General features: G+C 40.9%; 1 protein-coding gene across 2 annotated transcripts in view; it reads right to left on the bottom strand.

Moving 5' to 3' along the window:
* Window positions 1-742: 742 nt before the first annotated feature.
* NETO2 (neuropilin and tolloid like 2) overlaps window positions 743-23,950 on the bottom strand; it is a 39,258-nt gene continuing 16,050 nt past the window's right edge. Inside the window, exons 3-10 of one of the 2 annotated variants that reach the window (XM_082232936.1) lie at window positions 18,936-18,992; window positions 17,182-17,322; window positions 11,288-11,536; window positions 9,926-9,970; window positions 9,703-9,830; window positions 7,475-7,703; window positions 6,129-6,242; window positions 743-3,787 (exon numbers count right to left, since the gene is read on the bottom strand). In XM_082232936.1, coding sequence (XP_082089062.1) covers window positions 3,207-3,787; window positions 6,129-6,242; window positions 7,475-7,703; window positions 9,703-9,830; window positions 9,926-9,970; window positions 11,288-11,536; window positions 17,182-17,322; window positions 18,936-18,992 — 1,544 coding nt within the window. In that variant the 3' untranslated portion in view covers window positions 743-3,206. The remainder of the gene's footprint in view (window positions 3,788-6,128; window positions 6,243-7,474; window positions 7,704-9,702; window positions 9,831-9,925; window positions 9,971-11,287; window positions 11,537-17,181; window positions 17,323-18,935; window positions 18,993-23,950) is intronic. The other variant, XM_082232937.1, reaches the window with a different exon arrangement.

Below are 23,950 nucleotides of genomic sequence, written 5' to 3'. Positions count from 1 at the left end.
CGAAATCACAGATTATAAGGTCAACGTGATTAATAAAATAGGCTTGGCACTTGATAAATTCAGCTTGGCCAACCCTATGTCACTGAGGAAGTATTTTACTCCTTGTAATGCTTGTTTTTTCTTATTGCAATCCCCTCACAAGCTGCTAAATAGTCCAGGAGTTGGAAAAAGACAAGGTTTTTTGGGGGGAGGTGCATTGGGAGAGGTAGGGCACACCTGCTTTTAAGAACAAGATTGTTGGGAGATTGTTTACAGATGACCATGTCATGTCTACTTTGGCTCAGTTGATTGCAAAAGTAGCACTATTTAAAAATCCCACTGTTTAAAAATCTTGTACCCAGCAAGATATCAGAACCCGAAAATTGAAGTCACTTTGGGATTATTTTGCACCAAAGAATATGACCAAAATAGTGTGTGCTTATTGCACTGAATGCTGAAGGTACTATCCTTGCTTGTGTGAAAAACCCTTGCTGTACATCTTTGTGCAATCGTTTCTGAATGATGCTATTTTTAGGACTGTATTATTCCACACAGTAACCGTGACCAAGTTTTTTCCTAGAAGAACAAAACTAATTATTTGGTCATTCTTATTTTGGGGAAAACAGCAATGGCTGAATGCCCTAAACTAAAGACTTGAGTTGTTACGCTTTACCTTTACAAAATCCCAGTAGTCTTAAAACACAAGTACTTGAATTGCAAGTATCTTACAGTTACACAGCAGCCTGCAAGTCAGTACAACAAATAATTTGTAACTTTCCTTTATCATACATTTTTTTAAAATACAGGGTATTGCCCATTGGCTCAGAGTTGCAAGGTCACATTTAGTGAAAAACAGATATGTAAACAAAGAAAGCTTAAGAAACCTGTGGATTTATAAAAGGCTAGATGGTAAAGAAACCAGGTGTTCTTCACAAGTAGCAACACTGCAGTTCATAGCTGTTAACATGCACACTGATAATCAGTTTGCTGTACAGGTGCTTGAGTGGCGGACATAGGTCATACAGTGTCGAGTTATATCAAAGTCTAAGAAAAGTTGGAGAGTTCCATTTATAAACCATTTGATCATAAAAATATGGAAGCCATACCTGTAGAGTTAAGAATATATTACAAAAATGTGAAGTGATACTTCTTTCTTCAGCCTGACCTGCAAACAGACCTTGGCCTAAAGTCAAGGAGCACAACTTACAATATTCCATGACAGGACAAGGCAGGACAAAGACACTAGAGAAGTGGGATTTCTGGCTCCTAGTCCAGCCACATTCTTCAAAGAACCTTCTTTCTAATGGATAGAGAGAACACCTTGTGTCTAGAGCAGCAGTAACAAACTTGTGGCCCTCCAGATGTTGTTGGACTAGAATGCCTATCTTCCCTGACCATCAGCCGTGCTGGTTGGGGCTGATGGGAACTGAAGTCCAACATCATCTCAGGTTCTTTTCTGAGAGGCAACAAGTAGAGAGGATAGATGTTTTGCATTACAATTTCTATAGATTAGCATATGGCATAGGAGCCAACTCCTAGGGGCTGAGGTCTCTTTGGCCCACCCAATAAAATATTTGGGGGGAGTCACCCCCCAAAAAGTTGATGGGCATTGCCATTCAAATGGTGTGTATGCACTGTATCATATGATCATGTGGGGTTGGGCTTACCTGCTTCCCCCCCAATATTTTATTCATGTTGGCATCTGGGCTTTGATGGCTTGGGCTGACTAGTAACCAGTGCTACTTGTGGGGAAAGAGCTCAATGAATGGTAACCAATTGCAGATTAATGCTTTTTGCCTTTGAAGATGGTCAGGGAAGCCTGAGTATTGTGGCACTGGAGAACCTTCCAACAACAAGGGTACCAAGATTCCTGCAGAGGAAAGCCTCATAAAGGCATTTGAATCTAACTTGTAAGTAGGCATCCCACACAATTTGTAATGAATTTAAATAGTGTTCATGTAATACACACATCATAAAAAAAGTTGGCCTAGGGCTTGGCTCAGCTCTGCCATACAGAGTAATCTCAATTCTTGCAACACAGGGGGGGAAATGTATTTCTCAACAACCTGCATCACCAAAAGAAAGCAAAAGCTATTTATTCCACCAACGACATGTGCGGGAAGAACGCTCAGACTGCTTTAGGACACCAACATTGCTGAAAATCTTTTGAAAGACACGGGCCAATATTCTTTCACAGTTAAGTACCTGCAACAATAACGTTTGCACCATGTTAATATGGCAGAAATTGCCTTTCAGCAGTTTTCGAAATCCCTGATGTATTGCTGCAAGAAGATAATACAAGTCATGGTCTAAACGTTGCTAACACATTTTTCTGATAACCGTCAAACAAGTGTTGTGGTGATGTCTTACCTGTGCTTAGCACGAAGTGCTATCAGTGCATGATAGGATGTTAACACAACTAGAGATTTGGTGTGATGCTGAAATTACCAATGGATTTTGTCTGCCAAAGACAAAAAACTTTATTTTCCCGAAGGAACTGAGTTCCAAGATAAAATTAAAATGCTTTTAAAAGGCAAGAAACCCATTTCATTCATTTCCCCCACAGAACTTGGAGGTCTTGAATATTTGTGCTGGTATGATGTCCTTAAAATTTTGTCCCATTGTCACCAGAAGCAGCCGCCAGTATACCATTTATTTGCTGGCATAGAAAGCCTTAGGACTGGGCTTTAAGGAGTCAGTAATTAAAAAGGCAGCGATATAAAAATTAGACAAGATGAACCAGATGGAATGCAGTGTAACTCATTTGAGTCTTAATTGGCACTTAACACAATAACTCTAGCTACAATTTGACAAATATGATAACTGCTTTCGATGTTAAGCTATATGGTGTTGTACCCACTTATTTTTTATTATTACGGGAGTAATTAAGCTTTTGACTCGAAGACCAAGAACCTGCAGGAATGAAGCAAGGGAGAGAGTATACAGTAATTTATATCTTTGTGTTTGTGTGTGTGAAGCCTCATGCAAAACCTGTTATTCTGTTCTCCAAGCAGATGGGCAGTTCACAAGGAAAAAATTATTTATGAAGAGTTTTCTTTCAAGGGGAAAGAAAAACAACAACCCTAAAATAAATGAGCTAAAAAAAAAATGAAAAAAAGAATGAATACACATGTCTCCATCGAATTCCGTATGGTACATTTTTGTACATTCACATACATTATATTTATATAATATTTACACACACCCATTTCACCTTCAAAAGCAGATTAGAAGTCCATTGATAATGAGCCTTGAGCAGCGTCCTCTCGACCCCTCACGTAGATTTCGCAAGGGATCTCTTCCATCACTCTGTCCTCTATCACCTGCTCTGGACACTCATGAGCCTGTTTGAAGGTATAGCTACTTTTTTTGAAAGTGCTATTGAAGGTCTTCATTGGCTGAGGTTGTGCAAAATCGTTGCGGAAAGGAAGTTCCATGGAACTGAGGTTGGTCCTGCTTTGCTTTACAGTTGCGGCTTGGGAGCCACAGTGGTGGTCGTGGATGCACCTCGAAGCTGTTGAGGAGCGTCTCATTTTCTGGTAGTTCTCAAGTTCTTCAGACAGGTCGGCCAAGTCGGCGGAGATCTCTTTGTCTCTCAGTGAGAAGAGCTCGTAATGAGGTGGGTCAAAAACCTCCTGGAAACCAGTTTTGTTGAATGTGGTTTTGCAGGCCATCACCTTCTTGCGGGGCTGCTTGACCTGCACCAGGATCGAGATGATGAGAAGGACCAAGACGATTCCTGAAGTAATCCCAATTATTGTCCCATGGGTTTTGGTGATTTGCTCAAACAGCCCTGTTTTTTTCTTTTCTAAAGAAAAAGAAAAGAAAAAGGGAACCAAGCAGCAACAAGCAACATTAAGACTGTCATATGCCAATATTAAGTCTGTCACCCAACAGAGAGGGAGAAAACCATGCACTCTGCTTTTTTAAAAAAATCCAGCTTTTGCTGCTGAGCTGTTTTACATGTTTTATCTGCTAGCTTTCCCCCTGTTTCCTCAAGCTTGAACCGGCATGGAGCAGAGTAATCTTAACCCAGGAATTCTAAAACATAACAAGTTCTTTGTGCAGCTTCTACCAGCACCAACTTCTTCACTGTTTTATTTACATAGGAGCTGCTTATGTGGGAGACTATGGTCGAAAGCAGGGCAACTAACTATGAGGGCAACGCGACATAAGAATACATGCAGAGCCTTCTGGATCAGGCCATGGGCCCATATTGGCCAGTATCCTGTTCTTGCAGTGGACAAGCAGGTGTCTGTGGGAACCCAACAAGAATGGTTGGAGTATGTCAGTTTGCATTTCTTAGTGCAGAAAGTATCTGAGCTTCCCTATTATAATTAATTCAAGAGGGTTCTGGAAGCTTCTCTGTGTGAAAGAAACAAGCAGAAGGTTCATGATGTTTAGGTTATACCTTCAGAGAAGCTGAGTACAGCTGACTTAAACTGGTTCTGTTATCTCTTTCAGGCAAGGTCATGCTGACTATAAAAGTAGGGCCAGAAGGAGCCTGGGTCTCACTTTCTCTTTCTATCTCTTTTCTTTCTGGTGCGGTGTTCTGTATATAGTGTTAAGGTTTAGACTTTTTGTAAGTTATTGTAAGTTTAAGTTAAGTCTGCTGCAACTGGATTTCTTAAGGACAGTGCCAATCCTGATTGTATTGGATTTGTGACCATTATGCTCATTTGCCTTCAGTAGCAGTAATACTCTGCTGGATGAAATATTAATTGCCTCTGGTCTTTTTTCTTCTTCTTTTTTTAATCCTGCAACGTGTTTAAGTTGTTACTCTGCTAACTATACACTGGAATCTACTCTGGATCAATATTGAGTAGGATTTCATGACTGAGTACAAAAGCACTCCCCCCCCCCCATGATTTCCTGGCATTCAGAAATATTGCTGCCTTTAATCCTGGAAACAGAAAATAGCCATCATGGCTAGTAGCCACAGACAGCCCTCTCCTCCTTTTATCTTTGTTTTGATGACTGGAGGGTTGGGGGAAGAGATGGGCCACAACCTGAAGCGCTAAAAGTTAACACCACGTGACAAAAACCATAAAGTGATGTGAGCACTTCATATGAAAGCACACAAGATGGCACTAGCGGATTGTAGTAATTTTATATATCTAGCTACTTAAAGAGAGAAAGGGGTTGAAAAGCAAGCTTTAGAAGAAAAGGTCATTCTTCTGTATGGCAAGAGGCATGAGCATGAATAAAATAAGATATTCAGAAGGGGTATAGTGACATTATTATCTCTTGGGTATTAAAAAGAAAAGTCCATTCACATCTACAGACAAAATATGAATAGTAATTTATTTCAGCCCAGAGGATGGTGTTTGGCTCCAGCCACGCAACAAACGCTAGAACAGATTTCTGAACTGAAAGGACACAGGCAACATATACAAAAGCATCATAATTGTTGCCTAGAGAATTGTTGGTAAAAAGGCCACCCTGACTAGAACTGATTCATGCTAGCAAGCTGGAGGTTCGTTAGGAAAAAAGATTGTTGTAAATGATCCAGAGCTGGTCTGCGACTGATTTATTTTTGTTAAGCTATAAAACAGGAAACCGAGTCACCGTGAGCAGAGAGATATAGTGTTGCACTGTAAGTGCATCTGTATGGTTTACTAACTCAAATGAAGGTGCTTCAAGGTGAAGAAACAAATCACAATTGATACCAAACTAGAAAATGCAGCTTAATACATAAATAATCCAGAACTGCACTTCAAGTTTAATGTGCACTTTGCCTTATAAAGTTTAGGTAGGCTGATCTCCATTAGGGAGAATAATTCTATTAAATTTCATTTTTTTTGCTTATACAGTGGTACCTTGGTTTCAGAACAGCTTAGTTTATGAACAACTTGGATTAAGAACGCTGCAAACCTGGAAGTAGGTGCTTGTGAACTTTGCCTTGGAAGCAGAACCTGTTTCGCTTCCACTTGTAAATTGAATCCCCCGCTGCTATGGGAAAGCATGCCTTGGTTTAAGAACGATTTGGTTTAAGAACGGACTTGCGGAACAGACTAAGTTCGTAAACCAAGGTACCACCGTAGTATCTTGGTCTCAGAACCTGACCTTGATTCATTTGAGAGATGGGGGGGGATCAGAAGGCACAAGCCAGGCAGCCCCAGTTGCCCCTCATAGCAACACACACTCACCTTTGCAGTGGTTTTCATCCCATGGGTATGCACAGTTTTGAATGCCGTTGCAGACTAAAGAATTATTGATGCACATGTTGCTATGGCAAAAGTATGTGCTGCCTGAGCAGGGGGCTAGGAAGAAAGGGGGAAAGAGTTATGAGTTACCCAAACTTAAGAGTGATAGATAGATAGTCACTTCCAGTGCTTTTCTTCTAGGAAAAAGGGTGCCGGTACTCTCCATGAACTTGTTACAGTAGGTGCCACACTTTTAACCAGTGCAGGGGGGGAAAGGTGCTGGTACTGCGTACCCTTAAGTAACCCCCCCAAAAAAACCACAAACACAAAAACAAACAAACAAACAAAAACGCTGCACACTTTATAATTGGACTTAGAATTTAAGGAAGAAAGAAGTCTTCTGCGTGCTACAAAGTGGCACATTCATAATAATCCCACAGCTGTGACTACTAAAGTACAGCATCAATCATACACAAGCACACAGAGTATTTATTCAAAGCAGCATATCAGCGCTATTCTACCCTCTCACCCCGGCAATGATCTTTGGGTGGCGTTTATTTTGAGGATTATTTTGTTGTAAATACAAGTGTTCTAGCATTTTTCTTTACTGTGCTTTCCCCAGCCTAGTCAGTGGTTGAAAATGGCCCATGCTTTTAGTTATGAGTCATATTCTCTAAATTATAACACTTTTTGCCTTGTTGTTTATTGAGGCTTAAAGTGTAAAGCTGATTATTAAGGTCAACAACCAATTAGGTATCACATTAATGCAATTTAAAGTTAATTACACTTCTTGCTATTTCCAGCTGTTCTTAACTATGAGACTTAGTTTAAGGAAGGCAGTGACTCCAAAGTTTCCAGGAGACTGCACTGAAGACTAGATTTAGATCAAAGCGGTCAATGATTTCAGATAGACTTCCAGTTTCAAAATGCCCAATCTGTTAAAGAAGAAACCCTGTTTCCTTCTATACTCTAAAAGCTACATTAATTATTCATCCTGCAGTTCTGCCACAAATAAAGGAACAGGACTTTTCCAAACACAGAGGTCAACCGCCCCGCTCTAAAGAGAGAACACAACACTGTAGAAGTGTAGCTGTTCTATAGCAAGGCAAAGCTTGCAAATGACAACTGAATCTCGCAATCGCCTTCTCTTAAAAGATTCCAGCTGATGAGCCTTACATGATATTTTATATGGTTTGGAGTCACCCACTAATATATAGCAAAAGTAGTGTCTGTAAGCAGTTGTTGTCAATTCCGTGCATTCATGGAGTAAACAGCAAACAGCTCTGAGTTTAAAGTTCTAAACAATATTTTGCCATAGTTCCTAAAAGGATGCATTACAGTACACTTACGGTCCACGAATGATGTGAAGAGCATTCTGAACCTGCTCAATCTACTGCCTTCGTCGGCCCACATTCGTACCACCCCAATTCCAGTCTGCAGCATCACATCGTTAGCCACCGTGCTGCAAAACTTTGCTTTCAGGTTTTCGATAGAACTGCTCCCATCATACACAGCCACAAAGTTTCTCTTGCATTCATTTGAATGTTCCATTTGGTAGTCTAGAAACCTCAAATATATCTGTTGGTAAGAGGCAGGGGAAAGCTTTTAAAAGAAGTAATAATTATTAAAAAAAACCTACAAGCCAAATATGCAAACATTATTTTCGATTTTAAAAGTTTACACATTTCGTTTAGATGAAAGGCGCAAACAGCTTGTAAATATATTTTAGGCATATATAAATATAAACTTGCAATTTCCAGCTATACTCCTTTCCCTTCATTCTCATAATAAACCTGATTTTTTTAAAAAATAGTGACTAACAGCCATTCCATGCTTAAATAAACATGGTACTTTTGCAGACAAACAGAATAAATATATTTTCCTGAAACGATTCACAGCATTAACTCACCTAGTCACATCTGCATTTACATGCATACCTGTCAGTGGTACTGTCTGGTTATTAGATGGATATTTATTTCCAGATGGAATTTTAGCTGTAAGGTGCTAAAACACATGGTCCCAAACCTTAGCAAGATAAGCCCAGTAGCATTTTGAATCCTGACACACTTAGAGCTTGATACACCATAAATAATCCAATCAAAGCACTGCTAGTTAGGAAGATAATTCAATTCAATAAGCGCAGAACTGAAGATATGCATTCCAGCAATATTCAATGAAATTTATAAATAAGCATCAGATATTTCAAATATAGATGAATTGGGAGGGATATAATTTGATTTCTCACTCTTGGAATACAAGCTGCGATGTCAATAGTTTACAGTGCTTTAAGATTCACAAATCAATGTGAACAGCAAGTATATTGTTTATATTCCCTTATGCACTACTCTTAAATAGTTTTTTTAAAAAACCAAAACAGAGCAAAACAAAAGTACCAGAGAATGTTTATGGATGTATGTGCATGCTGTTGTCATGGTCCTACCTAGTTCTGGGTATCTAAATTGTGGGAAAACTTATGCACAGCATCAAGCCCTTTTCAAATTAATCTGCAAGTTTAACCACAGATTGGGAGGAGATGTTATTGAATGTTAACCAAGAAAATAATTTCCCATCATAGACTTGTGTAGAGAAGATGCATTGTGGTGTCAACTAGAAAAAGATGCCAAGATTTGAATAAGTATATTGAAGCTAGACTGGTTACAGTCTTCTTTAACCTGACATAACACAACAAGGCATGCAATTTGGTAAATGTGAAGACTATTTTGTTGTACCCTCAAATAGTCAACAATCTGCAATATTAAAATATAGATCTGAATCATAAAACAAATTAAAACTATAGCAGAACCACCCTGGCCCAACCAGATTCCATGAGATTTTATGTAATTTAGGAGCTACCTAGCAAAGCTTCTTAAGTTTGGATAGAAAAATTCAGTTACAAAATGTAACAGTGGTGTCCATTAAAGCACTGGTGAATAGTTTCCAATATGTTGCGCAGCATAGTATTTTAAACTGAGTAAGTTGGCTTGTAAGCATGGCCCAGGGCTAGTCCCAGGGTGTTTTGCTGCCCTGGGCAAAACTAAAAATGTCCCCCATTGGCATGCATGGTAGCCTGGGGAGTAAAAAGAGGTAGGCAGCAGTGGTTGTGGGTAGATCCACCACCTGAGGTGACTGCCTCATCCCACCTCATGGGTCTGCTGGCCTTGGCCTGGCCCCATAGCAAAGGGATTTTTCTGATAAAAGAATACGATTTCCATGCATTTGGACCAACACCTATGTTAAATATAAAGAATAGTAGCGCCGAAGAGGAAAAATAAATCAGACACTGGAGCCGAGTTGGAAGAAACCATATTCAAATATTTATATCCATCTTTTGACCCCCACAACCAATAATGGTTGGTTTCTAAACAGCAGAACGGTGCAGATTGGGTCTGAAAAAGTAACACTTTTTTGTGCACCAGAAGCAGTCTGTGAAACCAACATCTGTCTTCGTTTCTCATTACCACCAACAGGTAATTAATTTAAATGAACGAGACGCGATATGCAAACCATTACTAATGGTCATTCCCAGTTACTAATGACCTGAGAGCTCATTACACAGTGAATGATTTGGAGGGCCCACCTTGGCATTTGGAGTGGCCTTGATGGTCCATATGCAGTCCACAGCCTGCCCAGGCTTTGTTTTCTCTTCTTGTTCCACCTGACTGGAGCGCACAATCCCATCAGCTCCCGAGAGCTCAAACTGGCAATCTAAAGCGAGGCAGACACAATGTGCTGTCAAATTAAAGGTAAGAGAAATTTTTAAAATCTAATATGCAAAAGAGATTAGTACTGCAATACTAGACCTGGGATGGGATTTAAAATACCTCCTAGGTATGTGAAGTCAGGATCTGTAATGAAGAAGAAAAAACATAATGATTGGCCTGGGAGAGCTGAAGGTTTAAACAGAAAGAAGGACCTTCTAGATGCCAAAATAATAATAATATGGTACACTAGGATATTGAACTGAGGGGAGACAGGTTCCTTATCACTCAGTAACATATGTACCTTACATTTCAAGCTCTATAATATGACTCCAAACAGTCATGGCTTCCCCCAAAGCATTCTGGGAGCTGTCATTTGTAAAGGGTGCCAAGAGTTGTTAAAGGTAAAGGGAAAGGGAAAGGGACCCCTGACCATTAGGTCCAGTCGCAGACGACTTTGGGGTTGCGGTGCTCATCTCGGTTTATTGGCCAAGGGAGCTGGCATACAGCTTTGTGGCCAGCATGACTAAGCCACTTCTGGCGAACCAGAGCAGCACACTGAAACGGCATTTACCTTCCTGCCGGAGCAGTACCTATTTATCTATTTGCACTTTGACATGCTTTTGAACTGCTAGGTTGGCAGGAGCAGGGACCAAGCAACAGGAGCTCACCCTGTCGTGGGGATTCGAACCACCGACCTTCTGACCGGCAAGTCCTAGGCTCTGTGGTTTAACCCACAGTGCCACCCGTGTCTCAAAAAAGGACCTTCTAGATGCCAAAAAAATAATAATATGGTACACTAGGATACTGAACTGAGGGGAGACAGGTTCCTTATCACTCAATTACATATGTACCTTACATTTCAAGCTCTATAATATGACTCCAAACAGTCATGGCTTCCCCTAAAGCATTCTGGGAGCTGTCATTTGTAAAGAGTGCCAAGAGTTGTTAGGAGGCCCCTATTCCCCTCCCAGACCTACAATTCGCAGAGTCGTTTAACCACCAGTCCCTCTTCCCAGGGAACTCTGGGAATTGTAGCTTTGAAAGGAGAATGAACATGCACACAACTCTAATCATATCTGCATGGTGTGTGGATGTATATAAAATGCCAGTTTCCACATGTGTATGTGAAGTGAATGAACAAGAGACAGATAATGCCAATTTCCCCATTTAAGGATGATTTTAAGTTTCAAGGCCTACAAGGCACCCTGTCATTCACAATCTTGGTTTGAAATCTCTGCTTCTGACATTTGAAACTGGATAGCTGCGTTTACCCTCCTGCAGTCATGAGCACAAGAACATTAAAAAGAAAGTTCTGCTCCATGATTTTTATATGCAGCCTTCAACAATAACCAATTCTGAGCAAAATATATTGGGTTAATATTGATTTACCCAACTAAATTCAACACCAGTTGGGCAGAATCTCTAACAAGCAAAGAAAGAAAAAGCATATTTATTTTTTACCTGGTATAAATGAATATTTTGCTTTAAATCCCTGTCCTTCTAGTTCTTCATCTGAGGTAAACTTTATCCACATAAATCTCCCTGTTGACCTAATTAGAGTAGGGCTTTTTAGACCACAGTAGCGATCAATGAGTGGGGAGAAACCAAAAGGTCCATCTCGAACTTCGAGGTGATCAAATCGACATTCAAATGAAGGCTCTATGTAGTATGGTTCATCAAAGGTTAGCTCTATTCTTTGCCGTGGGGCAGCTGTGACAGAGTAAAAACAATCTAGATCAATATAACTTTCAGCAACAATGAATTAAAACAATTTCCAAAAAGACGTGAAGTTTTGTATTTCTCAGCATAGGTGTGGAGTTCATTGGTATTGCAGTCCTAGCATGAATATAAATATATATCTTCACAAACAGAATTTAAGATGCCTACACAGATGTTAAGTCTGACTGACTTCAATGGTTTTAGCTAATTGGGCACAGGATTGCAGCCTAAACATTATCCAGAACATGCACACAAATGACACATGTGTTAGAGACATGTGTTAGAGACACATGAGTTGGTTGCCTCTAGATTTGATGCTTTCATTCTGGAATTTGTCCCATGCTGAAATCCTTAAAAAGAAAAAAAACACACAGTAACTTTCTAAAAAACCCCACCATTTTTAACCTATTTTACATGAATAATTCATAAGGCTGCAAAAAACACACACACAGAGAACAAAACCTCATCAATTTATGCAACAAAGTAACCAAGCCAGCAATCAACAGAAATAAACCTAATACCTAGGATATTACTCTGATTAAAGCACTTGGTTTATATTGCAGGTTCATGCCAGCCTGAAATTCAAGATTTCTTCCAAAATACTGACTCATTCAAGTGTCAGTTTCAATATGAGATTGCAATGTTCATCAAGGTGGAGGATGTAAACATCTCTGGAAGAAAAAGCTGAATGCAAGAACGCACAGTTAGATAGGCTGTACCATTTCATCCAGTACTGGCATGCTATATTCATTATATACCTGTAAATACACCACCATTGAACCCAGGGTGGTACATGCAGAGTTTTCCCAGACACTTTCCCATCTAGGGCCAGACCTGATTAACTTCTGCTTGGTGGTCTTTCACACTACCAGCTGGGTCTACTCTTGTATTTAGTATTATTAACAACTTGCTTTTGGGAAAGTCATCAGCAGATCATTAAAAGATTCCATGCTTTCTTTCCCACTTCAGAGATACACTGTCTCTGAACATGGGGGCTCCATTTTGCAACTCCCCACTGCTGACAAGTGGGAAACCGCAACAAACTGTTACAGTGCATTTCCAGCCCCTAACAAAACTGTTCTTGTTTAGGGTTCCAACTGACTTTGTAGTGCTTCCTGGAGCTGCTTACAGAAAGTATCATCTTGGTACTTTCTCCTGCTGTACAATATATGCTTCCAGGCTTAAACCTGATCACTTTATTGCTGCATCTCATGGTGTATATGTGTGTTCCTGGTGCAGGACAAAATTGCCTTTTGCTTTTTTCCTCTAATAAAACTTCTTCATATTATAGAGCATGGGAGGTTGAGGTTGTAGAGGGAAGGCAGTTTTTCTAGCTCTGCAATACTCCCTCCTCCAATGCTGAAGCTATTAAGTTCTGAAACACTTCATTTCTGTGTTGTATGAAAGCTCAGAAAAGCGACACCACACGTTTTACTTTGGGAACATGACATTTAGCTGTCTATGGGAATTAAAGCCAGGCCATTGTTCTTCTTCGGTTTGCCTGACGCAGCTTGGAAAAATCCTAATGAACCTCCTGGTATCCACCTTTGTATCTTCAAAGAAAGGCCCGGTTTGTGCATCACATTAAACCATAGTTAAAAATAAATGAGCGCAGTGTGCTGGGGTATGCTGCTCATTAGTGCCCACTTCACTCCACCCCAGATGTGGCTTGCTGGGTAGGGCACTCGCTTCCTAGCAGGTGGGTTGTTGTTGTTTCTCAGAAAGGAAAGGGGAGAGGCAGTGGGGAGGTTCAGCATGGTGCAAACGAACCAGCATGAGCACTGGATTTGCTCTGCTGGTATGTTTGCACTTCACTGACCCCCTTGCTGCTTCATCTCTTCCCCTGCTGGTAAGCAACAGTAACCCATATGCCAGGAAGCGACTCTTGACAAGTCACTTCTGCTTCTCCCCCATTCTCCTTAGCCACACCATGTTGGAAACAAACCAGAAGCTGGCTTAGGGTTGTCTGTGAAATGGTGCTTGCAGGTTGTTTCTCTCCAAACATAAGGGGAAGCTAGGGTTTGTTTTTGGCTTACTGTTCACTTTTCACATTCTAGCAGAAGCTCTCAAACAAACCACAAGTGCTGGTTTGCACATACAGCTTTGGAGATAGATACTGTAAAAAGCGAAGTTTGCACTTTTTGTTTTGTTTTGTTGCAATGTGGAAAGCGGGCTTTGTTTTCAGGTTTTCATTTATTTATTTAAAGGAACAACTCATTGACCAGAAAACCCATTATTCCACCGCAGGAAATAACATGGAGATGAATTACCAAATTCTATATAATTATAACATTAATTAATACATTAGTATGGCAACATAAGATTTATTTTTTCACAGTGTTCCAGAAAAGTACCAAATTTATACCGTATGTGGAAGAATACATAGTAATCATTTTCAGATAAGGGGGACATGCTGCAACTGATTCAATAAATCTGAGCATGGTATAACACATACAGTAGAAAGTCACGTAACAACTGTGTACTTTTTCATATGAGCACCAAAGTCACACTACATGGACCAATGCATCATGAGTATCGTGGGGTATTGTGGTATTACACTTTTAAGCATGCACAACCCATTGAGCATGGTATAACACAGTGAATGGTGTAACAGACATGCTTTTTCATTTAAATGCCAAATGTGAACTAATCCATCGTGATCATTTTGAGATATGGCTCAGTGTGGTGATGCACATGCGCAGCCAATTCAATATTTGAGCATGGTACAACACATAGTGAATGTAAGATTATATGAACACCATTCTTGAAGTCCCAGTTAAGGAAGTCATTAAAAACACAAGGATAGCTTTGGAGAATCATATAGTTATAATTTTTAGACATTTTGGGCATAATATACATGCACAAAGTAATGTGTCTATTCGTTGCATATCAGGGTCATAGAATCAAGCAGAGATTTGGATAATATGTTGTGGAAAAGTAGCTTCGGTTTTTCATTTGTTAAAAATCAGTGCTGATCCAAGATTGTTTCAGATGATCAAACTGAATTGTTGGAGCATTTCCCCTCACAAGAGCAGAGTGCAGTGCATAAGTCCAGCTTTTTTTCACTTGTAGCTCTTCCCACCCCGTTTCATGCAGTCACAAGACAGTTCATAAGAAGTCAGGGAAGTTAAGGGATTATTGGCCAGAAAGGCTCAAATAGTCCAACATCCATCTGAATCCAGCCTAGCTTACTGTATAGGGGAAGCAAGGGCAGGCCTTGAAAATAGTGCCTCACCACTGATGCAACCACGATGGTGGACTTCCTTCTTTACATGCTACTCAAAAGAAGCTCACCCTAGTTCATATAAAGAGGGAAAGGCTGAAGCTCAGTGGCAGAGCATCTCCTTTGCAGAAGGTCCCAGGTAGGGCTGTGAGAGACCCTTGCCTGAAACCCTGGAAAGCCACTGCCAGTCAGTGTAGACAATGCGAAGCTAGATGGACCAATAGTCTGATTTGGTATAAGGCAGCTTCTGATGTTTCCAATTTGAAAACATCTTCTTTCTTGTCTTGTCCAGATCTGTCCACCTGCTTGTTCAGTTATAGACCTGTTTGATGAACCTCTCAAATGGTATGCATAGTTTCTTCTGGAATGTTAAATGGGGCCCGTACACTAGTCTTAGAGGTACATCAGCCATATCTGACAGAACATTCCATCTGGACCAGGGTGTCATCTTTGCACGCCCAGCAAATGATGATACAATGCTACATCCTGTAAGTGCATGGGATATTGGTGTAGCATGTGATTTCCCAGGCTCAAGGCAGGTGCGATTTGTAAGGAGCAGCCAGGTAAACCATTCCGTGGCTGCTAGAGATGCAATGAGAATCTTGATTTCTTCAGACATGAAAAATCAGGCATGGTCCTCCTTTACTGTCTGATGAAGGAAGTCCTTCCATTTTTCTGGTTCAGGTAAAACCCCTACAACATTCAGTTGCATTCTTACTTTCTGGTCTTGCTCTGGTTGTACTTTGGCAGAAAAGGCTGCTCTAGAGAGGTCCCGTGCCACATCCTGGCATGATGCACTTCATAGTTGCCCAGGTCATGTGGCATGTGCACACATGTGCAATACAACATGCCCCCATATCTGAAAATGATCACAATGCATTTAGTCCACATTTGGGTACAATTTTGGTGCTTTCATGATGAAAGAAAAGGAAATGGTTGTTGTGAAAAGATGAGCTTTGCTGCCACACTTAATGCCAGAAATACATAGGATGCTGTAACTCAGTCTCTCCACATTATTTCCTGCAGTGGAAAGATAAGATTTTCTCTGGTCAAGACAATAATCCTTAAAAAAACAACACACACAAACTTACTTTGCAACAAAAACTTTGTGCAAGCATCACTCCTAATGCCTTTTCTGGGATTTGACTCAGTGTAGTAAAGAGGAGTGGGAGAGGAACAGAGGAGAGAGTAATGACCAGAACACACTGCTCATTTTCATGAAAACCATAACCATTGTGCACCTGTAACATTGAAACTGGATATCTTTATCTGCCTCAGCTGCAATAAAACATGTCTCTCCCGTATAGCCACAGCAGGCGCTGTAACCCTTCAATGGTCTGATTTTAGCCCTGATGGGTGCATTCCTCTATTGTCTCTTGAGACAGACAAATGCCAACAACAACTGATTTAATGTGACTGGATATCCGGATATGGTTGTGTTTTCTATATGGGATTCATTGCGGTATGGGGGCTGCATGTGAATGAAGAGTATTTCCCTGTATCAGTGTTTGAAGTCGGTAGAGAATAATGTATGTATGTGTATCTCAGACAACATAGTAGCAATGATAAAAAAAACCCACTGCCCTTGCTTAGTTTAATGCTTTGTGGTATTTTCATTTAGAGTCCAAGTGATTTATTTACTCAATAGTTGCCTAGATACCTGGACTGTTGTTTCCCTGGTTTTCTTCCCAATGATATCAATATTTGTTGAAAGATATTTGAAACCTCTGAAACTCTAATCCCCACCTCCAGAATACTCACTATAATCTCCTTGGGGTATTAGAGAGAATAATTAACCCATCTTTCCATGAATTATTCTAGTCCTGTTTAGAAGTTTAACTCTCACCCTCCCTATCATAGTCTGGCTAGAACAGGTAGTATTGATATTTCAAGGGAACCCTTCACTGGCACCAATGGAAGCTCCCCCTGAAATGCAAATGCTGCCCTCAGAGAAGCAATTTCTACTGGATGGTGGCAGGGAAAGAGAGAACGACAAAGTTCTGCAGTTGCTATTTATTTATTTAAACAAAATTGTATACTGCTTGTATGCAGATAACAAAAATATGAAACAAAACATTAAAATTATTAATAAAGAGTTATTTAAAAACATCCACAAGATAATTAAAATCAACAATAGGTAAAAATAGGGCTGCCGTATCTTGTAGAACAAAAAAGAGGACAGCCCGAGCCACTGCCAGCTCAAGCTGGGGAAAGAGGCACATGAGGCCACGGCGGCAGCTACGTGCCTCTTTCCCAGCTTGGGCTGGCAGCGGCTCTGGTGTGTTGTCAGACACCTGCCAATACTTTCTGGATTTTGTTTTATTTAGATGTCACTAAGTTGTGCTTAAGATGTTTTAAACACACATACTTTCATCAGTGGAGTACACAAAGATGTAAACAACAATGTCAATACCTTCTAAAATATAGACACACTCCTGGTTGGGTGGGTAGAAATTAGGGAAGTTTGGTGAAGCGAAGTGGCCTCCGTTGCTTGTCCGTACCCAGTCGCTACACTGGGTAGTTGCTAAGCGGTTACCTCCAATATGCTGCCCACCTTTTCAGAAGAAAACACAAGAAAACAATTCATAATAATTCCAGGATACCTCCACAAACAACAATCCCCCTCAGAAAGGCAAGCTCTGGGTACTGGTACGAAGTCTGTGACATTTAGAGAAGTGCAAAATCTCGTTCGTAACCAAGTTCCAAAACCACCCATTAGTCTGAGACATGAGGATAAGGTCAGTTTAAATCGGAATGAGCAAAGATCGAATTCCTCAAGGATCTCAAAACCACACTAAATGTGAGCATATCTCTAAAGGGAAAGTGCTTGTTTCTTAAAACTGTTTGCTCTTGAAGGCTAGACCAGGGGTCAGCAAGCTTTTTCAGCAGGAGGCTGGTCCACTGTCCCTCAGACCTTGTGGGGGGCCGGACTATATTTTTGGGGGGGAAATGATGCAAGAGCACCACAAGCCCCAGTGGCTGTTCACCTGTGTCTTGCGAGTGGTAGGGGCTGGCGGCGGAGGGACAATGAGCAGCGTGCAAATGGGCTCTGGAGAGGGGCTGCTTAAAATGGCGGCTGCTTGAGCACTGCTGCTGATGCTGGCACCAACAAAGCCCAGCCCCCCTCCTCCTCTAGGCAGGGCGGGGAGAAGTCAGGAGGAGGGAGGGAGGAGGGGGAGGAGGTGCCAGCACCGAGGGAGGGAGAGGGAAAGAATGAATGCACTGGCGATCCATGCGGTGGTTCCCGGACCGTCCATGGGTCGGATCCAGAAGGTAATTGGGCCTGATCTGGCCCATGGGCCTTAGTTTGCCTACCCATGGGCTAGACCAATCCCACAGAAAGGGCTCCAAGATTGCCAGAGCAAATCCATGCTGACACTCAGAGGGAAATACGGTTGCTCAGAGGTGGAAAGGCAGCATGCTGAAAAGAATGGGCAGTGTTGTAAGCAGAGCCCATAACTGAGACTTCTGTTCCCTAGACAATTCCTCAAAGATTTCTAGAATTTCAAAAAATGTATATGTTCCATGTTTGAATGCTCACACCTTTAGAAAAAAAATTAAACCCATCCAAAAATTAAGAATTCAGCTAGTTGTTTCTTTTCTCTACAGGAAAGGACTGCAATCTGCTCTTCCTCCCCAAAGACAGAAGCTTTGAAGGCAAAGGTACATATAATGCATATAAACATCATGCAAAAAGGCTTAAATGTCAACTTATTTCCAAGAAAGCAAGCCAAGTGCTAATTACTCAGCAGTGACTTTCCCCCCACGAATGCTTCTTACTCGGGGAGCAATTAACACACACAGCATTGCCTTGCAAAAAAGTTAATTAGCATAGGCCTTTAACAACAATATGCATGTGAACGTGTGTTGAATTGAGAGTTCTTGTTCTTCAATCTCTATGGTCGCGCTTGTCACAAAACCACCCCAGATATGCACTGTGGCCACAAGCTCCTCACTCTTCTCATTGTGCACCAGCTTCAGTGCAGAGATCCTGGTTCACATTAAGCCAGAGTTCCCTGTAACATCTGAATTGGGTCCCTCCAGCTTAATGTCAGTTAACTAACAAGGATAATAAGCTAGGAACAACATTTAAAATTGCCTTTTTTAAAAAGTCAAACTTTTTATGTACCGACATGTAATTACAGCAAGCGTTCTCCAGAGAAGTACCTTGAGTCTTTTGGGCCACAGCAATTCCTTCCACGACAAGTATAGTTATCAAGAACACTGGTGAGAAAAACAGAACAGGAAAAAAACATAGATCTATAAATATAGCAGGAGGTGCTGTATCGTAGCTTCACACCCATGCTGTGAGGCAAGTTTGGGTATCTCAGAGTAACTGGATCAATATATTTATTTAGAAGGGAACACAAAGTAAAATCCCTCAGCTACTTCATCACCGAAACAACTCCCCCCCCCACTACAACCTTGATTTTCACTAAGTGTTGAGTTTTTCTGAACCAATAAAGGGACCAGTGCTGTAAAATTCCTCTGGCTATTATGCCAATACTTCAGTTAAGACTGCTTTGTGAGATTAATTCAGTGTGTGTGTGTTTTACATAGCAAATCACATTGAATAACAAATTCTGTAGAGAAATGGCCCTGTATAATCAGCATTGATAATAAAAAAGGATTAAAGACATTCATTATTGATGGCTGTGCCATCCAAGAGATTATTGATGGCTGTGCCATCCAATTGATGACGGTAGCATCCAAGAGAAATCTTACTGAGACAGTGGTGGCTGGTACCCATTGATTGGGACTGGTAGGGCAGAAGACAGGGAAAACCCATAATGGGCAGAGCCAGAGCCAACAACAAGCAGAGCCAACCAATTTTTTTGTCCTCCTCCTGTTTCTAGAGCTCCCAAAAAATACTGGACAGATCAATGACTGGAAAAACCCGCTAATAAAATTTTGCCAGATAGCCAAATGGGCCCAAATATATATTATTTTTTAGTCCACGGGTAATCTCTTGAGCTTCTGATCTCTCAGTATTAGTAATTACGAACAGCAGGCAATATTTTGGAGGAGTAAGTTTTTCATAAAGTGTGGAAAAACTCTGGTAAGAGCTCTTCCGTTATATAATGTAAGTTATTACTTTACAGTGCAGCCCTATGTGTGCCTACGCAGAAGGTAAGTGCAAGTAAACCATAGTCTCAGGTAAGTGCATATAGGACTGCAGCCTGCTTTTTATTTTAGTAATTACCTTTCCCCCCACTGCCAGTTTCTATGAAAATAACTTTCTTACCCAACAATATCTGAGCAAGATTGCTTATGTTCTGCTTCCCAGTTTCCTTGATAAGCATTCCTTCTGTTATTACTCTCTCTTCATAAGGTGATATTTTCTAAGCCACTGTGTGCAGAAAGACTTTATTCAAATCCCAATGAGCCTGCAACAATATTGCCCTGGGAAAAGTTCTGAGTTAGCACCAAACCTTTAGAGGTCTTCATTTTGAAGTACTACATTGAAGCACTATGTGTTTCTCTTACTCCACCCCAGGCATTGCCCGTCTGTCATTTCAGACACACGATCAGAAACAGAATCTCTGTTTTACTCATCATATGGCCTGCCACTTTCTATGAGGTCAAAATATTGTCTCTGCAAGAGTGCAAATAGTATGATATTGAACAAAATGTATATTCTTCTCTGACAGCTTGATTTCCCTCTCTCCAAATATCAATATTATTGTTCCTAAGGCTATTTTGTTAATAATGGAGGTGCTTCATCAGTGCCACGCTTCACTTTCCCTAATATATGTACCAGCAGCCTTGTGGGACATCTTCGGGAGAAGAAAAGGCTAAGGCGTAAACCCTACACAAATCCAGAGTGGAGTCCCCAAGGTGTTTGGATGGTGCCTTGCACACCTTCTTCCAGCAACTCTTGCAGCCAAGCTGGTGCCAAATGTATTGCCTTGCTTTCCTTTGGACCACAAGGCTAAGAGAGGGGTCTTGTTGTCTGGGCAACCCAGGACATCCATACACACTGCCCAGGCTTCGCACTTCAGTGCTGCTAATGCAGTGGATAGATTTCACCCCCGGAGGCACACTCTCTTGTCTCTCAAGACAGATGGATGCTAACTCCATTTATATCTTTTCCCAGTGATTAAAAATCTTTATCTTTTGAAGGGTTGCTGAAGTGGATTTTTTTTAAAAAATCTCCACTTAGTACCCTTTTCATAAACAACTCTCAATTAAGTTGAAAAGCATTCAACTCTGAACTTGAAGCATGGGAAGTCCTATTCAAAATTTATAATTTGGCAGAATATTTGGATTATTTGATATGTATAATTTGGAATAGTAATGTGATTGGATTGGATTGTTAAAGTGGAAAATTCAATAAAAATGAATTTAAAAAGAAGAAGAAAAGCATTCATTGCCAAAGAGAAGCCCTCCACCTAACCTACCTTGTTCACTGTTAAATGGTCATTAGTTGGGGGAAGGGTGTATTTCAGTGACAGAGCACATGTTTTGCATCAAAAGGTCCTAGGTTCAATCCTTAGCATCTCTAAGTAGGACTGGGAAAGACCCATGATTTCAGTACAAAGCAGCATCCTTTGTTTCTTCCCAAACTTGGGAACTACAACTCTTCCAGACTCCAACTGGGGCAAGAGATCTCCAATGGATCTCCAAGGTGGGCTGCTGTGGAGATGGCAACAGCTGATGCTACTCTAGAAAGCTTTCTCACGTACTCTCCTCAGTCTCACACTATGGGAAATTCAGTTCATACCCATCCAGTCCATGTAACCCAGGCAGAAACGTAAACAAAGCTCACATTTTGTAATTGGATGCGGATAGGCACTGGATAGGCTTAGATTTGGATGGAGGGGAGGTTGTAGCCTCCACCTGCCCCTCCATGGTAAAGGGTATCCTGTTAAAAGGATCGAATGGGCACCCCTTGGGGGGCACCCCTATGTGATGTAAGTCATAGGGCACCCCTCCTGGTTGGGTTTACCCTCAGCCCCACTTTCAGCAGACGGGCTGGAGTGGATTAGTGGTGGCTTCACCCAGTGCCTATTGTAAAACTTTCACATCTGTAACCAATAAAGTTGTGGCCTTAATTTATCCCATAAATCAATATACTGTGTTTTGTCTGGTTATTTCACCATGGGGACAGGGTGGTCTCTGGGCCTCATCATGCAATGGCTTTTTGACAAAACCAGTGTTCTGTCCACTATTAAGAAACATGCTGCAAGTCTGCTGATTGTATATTTGTGTGCTTCTGCGAAAACTGATTACTAGGATACTCTCAAGTAACCAGCAGCTCTTGGGTTAAGGACTCCTGAAAACGGCAGCAGCATTTGCACTGAACCATCACTATCCAGAAGGCAGGTCTGGAGAAGTGATCCATCACAGATTTAGTACATGCATTAAAGTAGTATTAACTAGCATTATTCAATTAAGCCAATTTTTATATATATTTAAATGGATGTGGATTTGCATAATTATTATTCTTCAGGGGCAGAATTCCTCTTCCTCAGCATAAGTTTTTTCACTGGCTTGTCTCAATGTTCCTGCAACCATTCTGTGTTGGGACTGTGCCTCTTCAGTTTTAAGATTCAGCACACGGCTTGCACCAGATAGATGTAAAGTAGCAGTAAAACATTAGGCATCCCACCCCAGAGCACTTGAATAAGGCATCTTCAATGTTTGTTTTCGGAGATTTGGGAGAGCCTTGGACTGTTTCATGATTGCATGATTATAATCTTCCTTGAGAGTGAAATGGAAATGCATGTGAACATTATACCACTTCTCAGCAAGAAACCCGACATAGACCTGGGGACTGAGGATAAGGCTTATCACATTGCCTGCAAAGCAGCAGGTATACCAGCATTGCTGCAGGTCTAACCCAGGACTGCAGTGGTGCAGAGTGAGCTGAGCCATCAAAGGATAGAAACTTAAATCTCAGCTAGCGCCGTTTCCTTAGGGAACTAGCAACAGTTCTTCAGCACTGCATGTAAATCTTAATCCCACCCCCATATTTTTTTGAGAACAATAAATAAAACTTTTGTACAGTAGAATTACTGTATAAACAGTTGTCTGCTATGATTTGCATTATGCTTAGACTTGGGCTTCCTTCTACCTGGTAGTAACTACTGAGCAAGGGATTTTATAGAACCCATGACTGAGAACACCAGGTGCAGTGTCATTGCTGAAATTAAGCAGGTGCTGCCTTTATTATTTTACTGGATGTGAAACCTCTGGGAACCCAATGTCAGAAGACATATATATATTTAAAACACAGTTTACTGCAATAAGAAACAGAGACTGTCATGTGAATCTGAGTTTTTCATTTTCCTTTTTAAAAAGTATATTGGATATGTGTAATGCATATATGCAAGATACATGCATTTCTTAAAAATTAAAACACAGAGCAATTGATACTACCAGCACATGATTTCCTTGCAGCAGATATCTCACTGTGTTATGAATTTGTTTCCCAGGTTATCATCAGTCTTGCTTTTCTTACAGCTTTTTGATGACCCACATCTTCTTTTTCTGAGCTTCCCCTCGCACTCATGACTCCAAAGCTAGAATGGTTTGTGCTCCTCTAGCCCTAAACAGTAGACATCAGGTAAGCCTGTTGTAACAAATTAATTCTCAAGGCCTCTAATATATGTACAATGTAGTCCAATACGTACAATTTGAATGACAGGATTATTTTGGTGTAATGCTTTCTTTTCTTTCTCCCAGCACAGCAATTCCCAACTGGGAAATCATCAAAGCCTTGCAGGTAAAGTGTCAGGCTCAGCAAGAAGTGTTGCCTCTACCATGTACATTGGCAATTCTTTGTCCATGTTAGAGGAATGGTGCAAGTTTTGGCTGTCCAACATGGTTGCATGTCATGGGCTCACAGAAACTTCCTTGATGCAGGAATTTTTGAGGTGCACCTCTAATTTGTACAGCGATTCTTTAAAACCACTGATACAGCCAGCAAGGACTACTATAGTCCAGATCTTGTTGAACTACAACTCCCATCATGCCATTGGCCATGCTGGCTGGGGCTGACGGGAGTTGAGTCTGACAGCATTTGGAGAGCCACAGGTTCCTCATTCCTGTACTACAGCGATACTTTTATTCTGACAAATGATAGAAGACTGATAAGATATACTGCAACATATGTGGAAGACAGCACACTCTGCAGATCACTTTCCTGCTAAGAACTGAAGTACAAATTGCATGTCTTT

The sequence above is a fragment of the Podarcis vaucheri genome (genome assembly GCF_965113315.1).
Source record: "Podarcis vaucheri genome assembly, chromosome: 7".
Taxonomy (NCBI): Eukaryota; Metazoa; Chordata; class Lepidosauria; order Squamata; family Lacertidae; genus Podarcis; species Podarcis vaucheri.
This window is presented reverse-complemented; position numbering and strand designations above follow the sequence as displayed.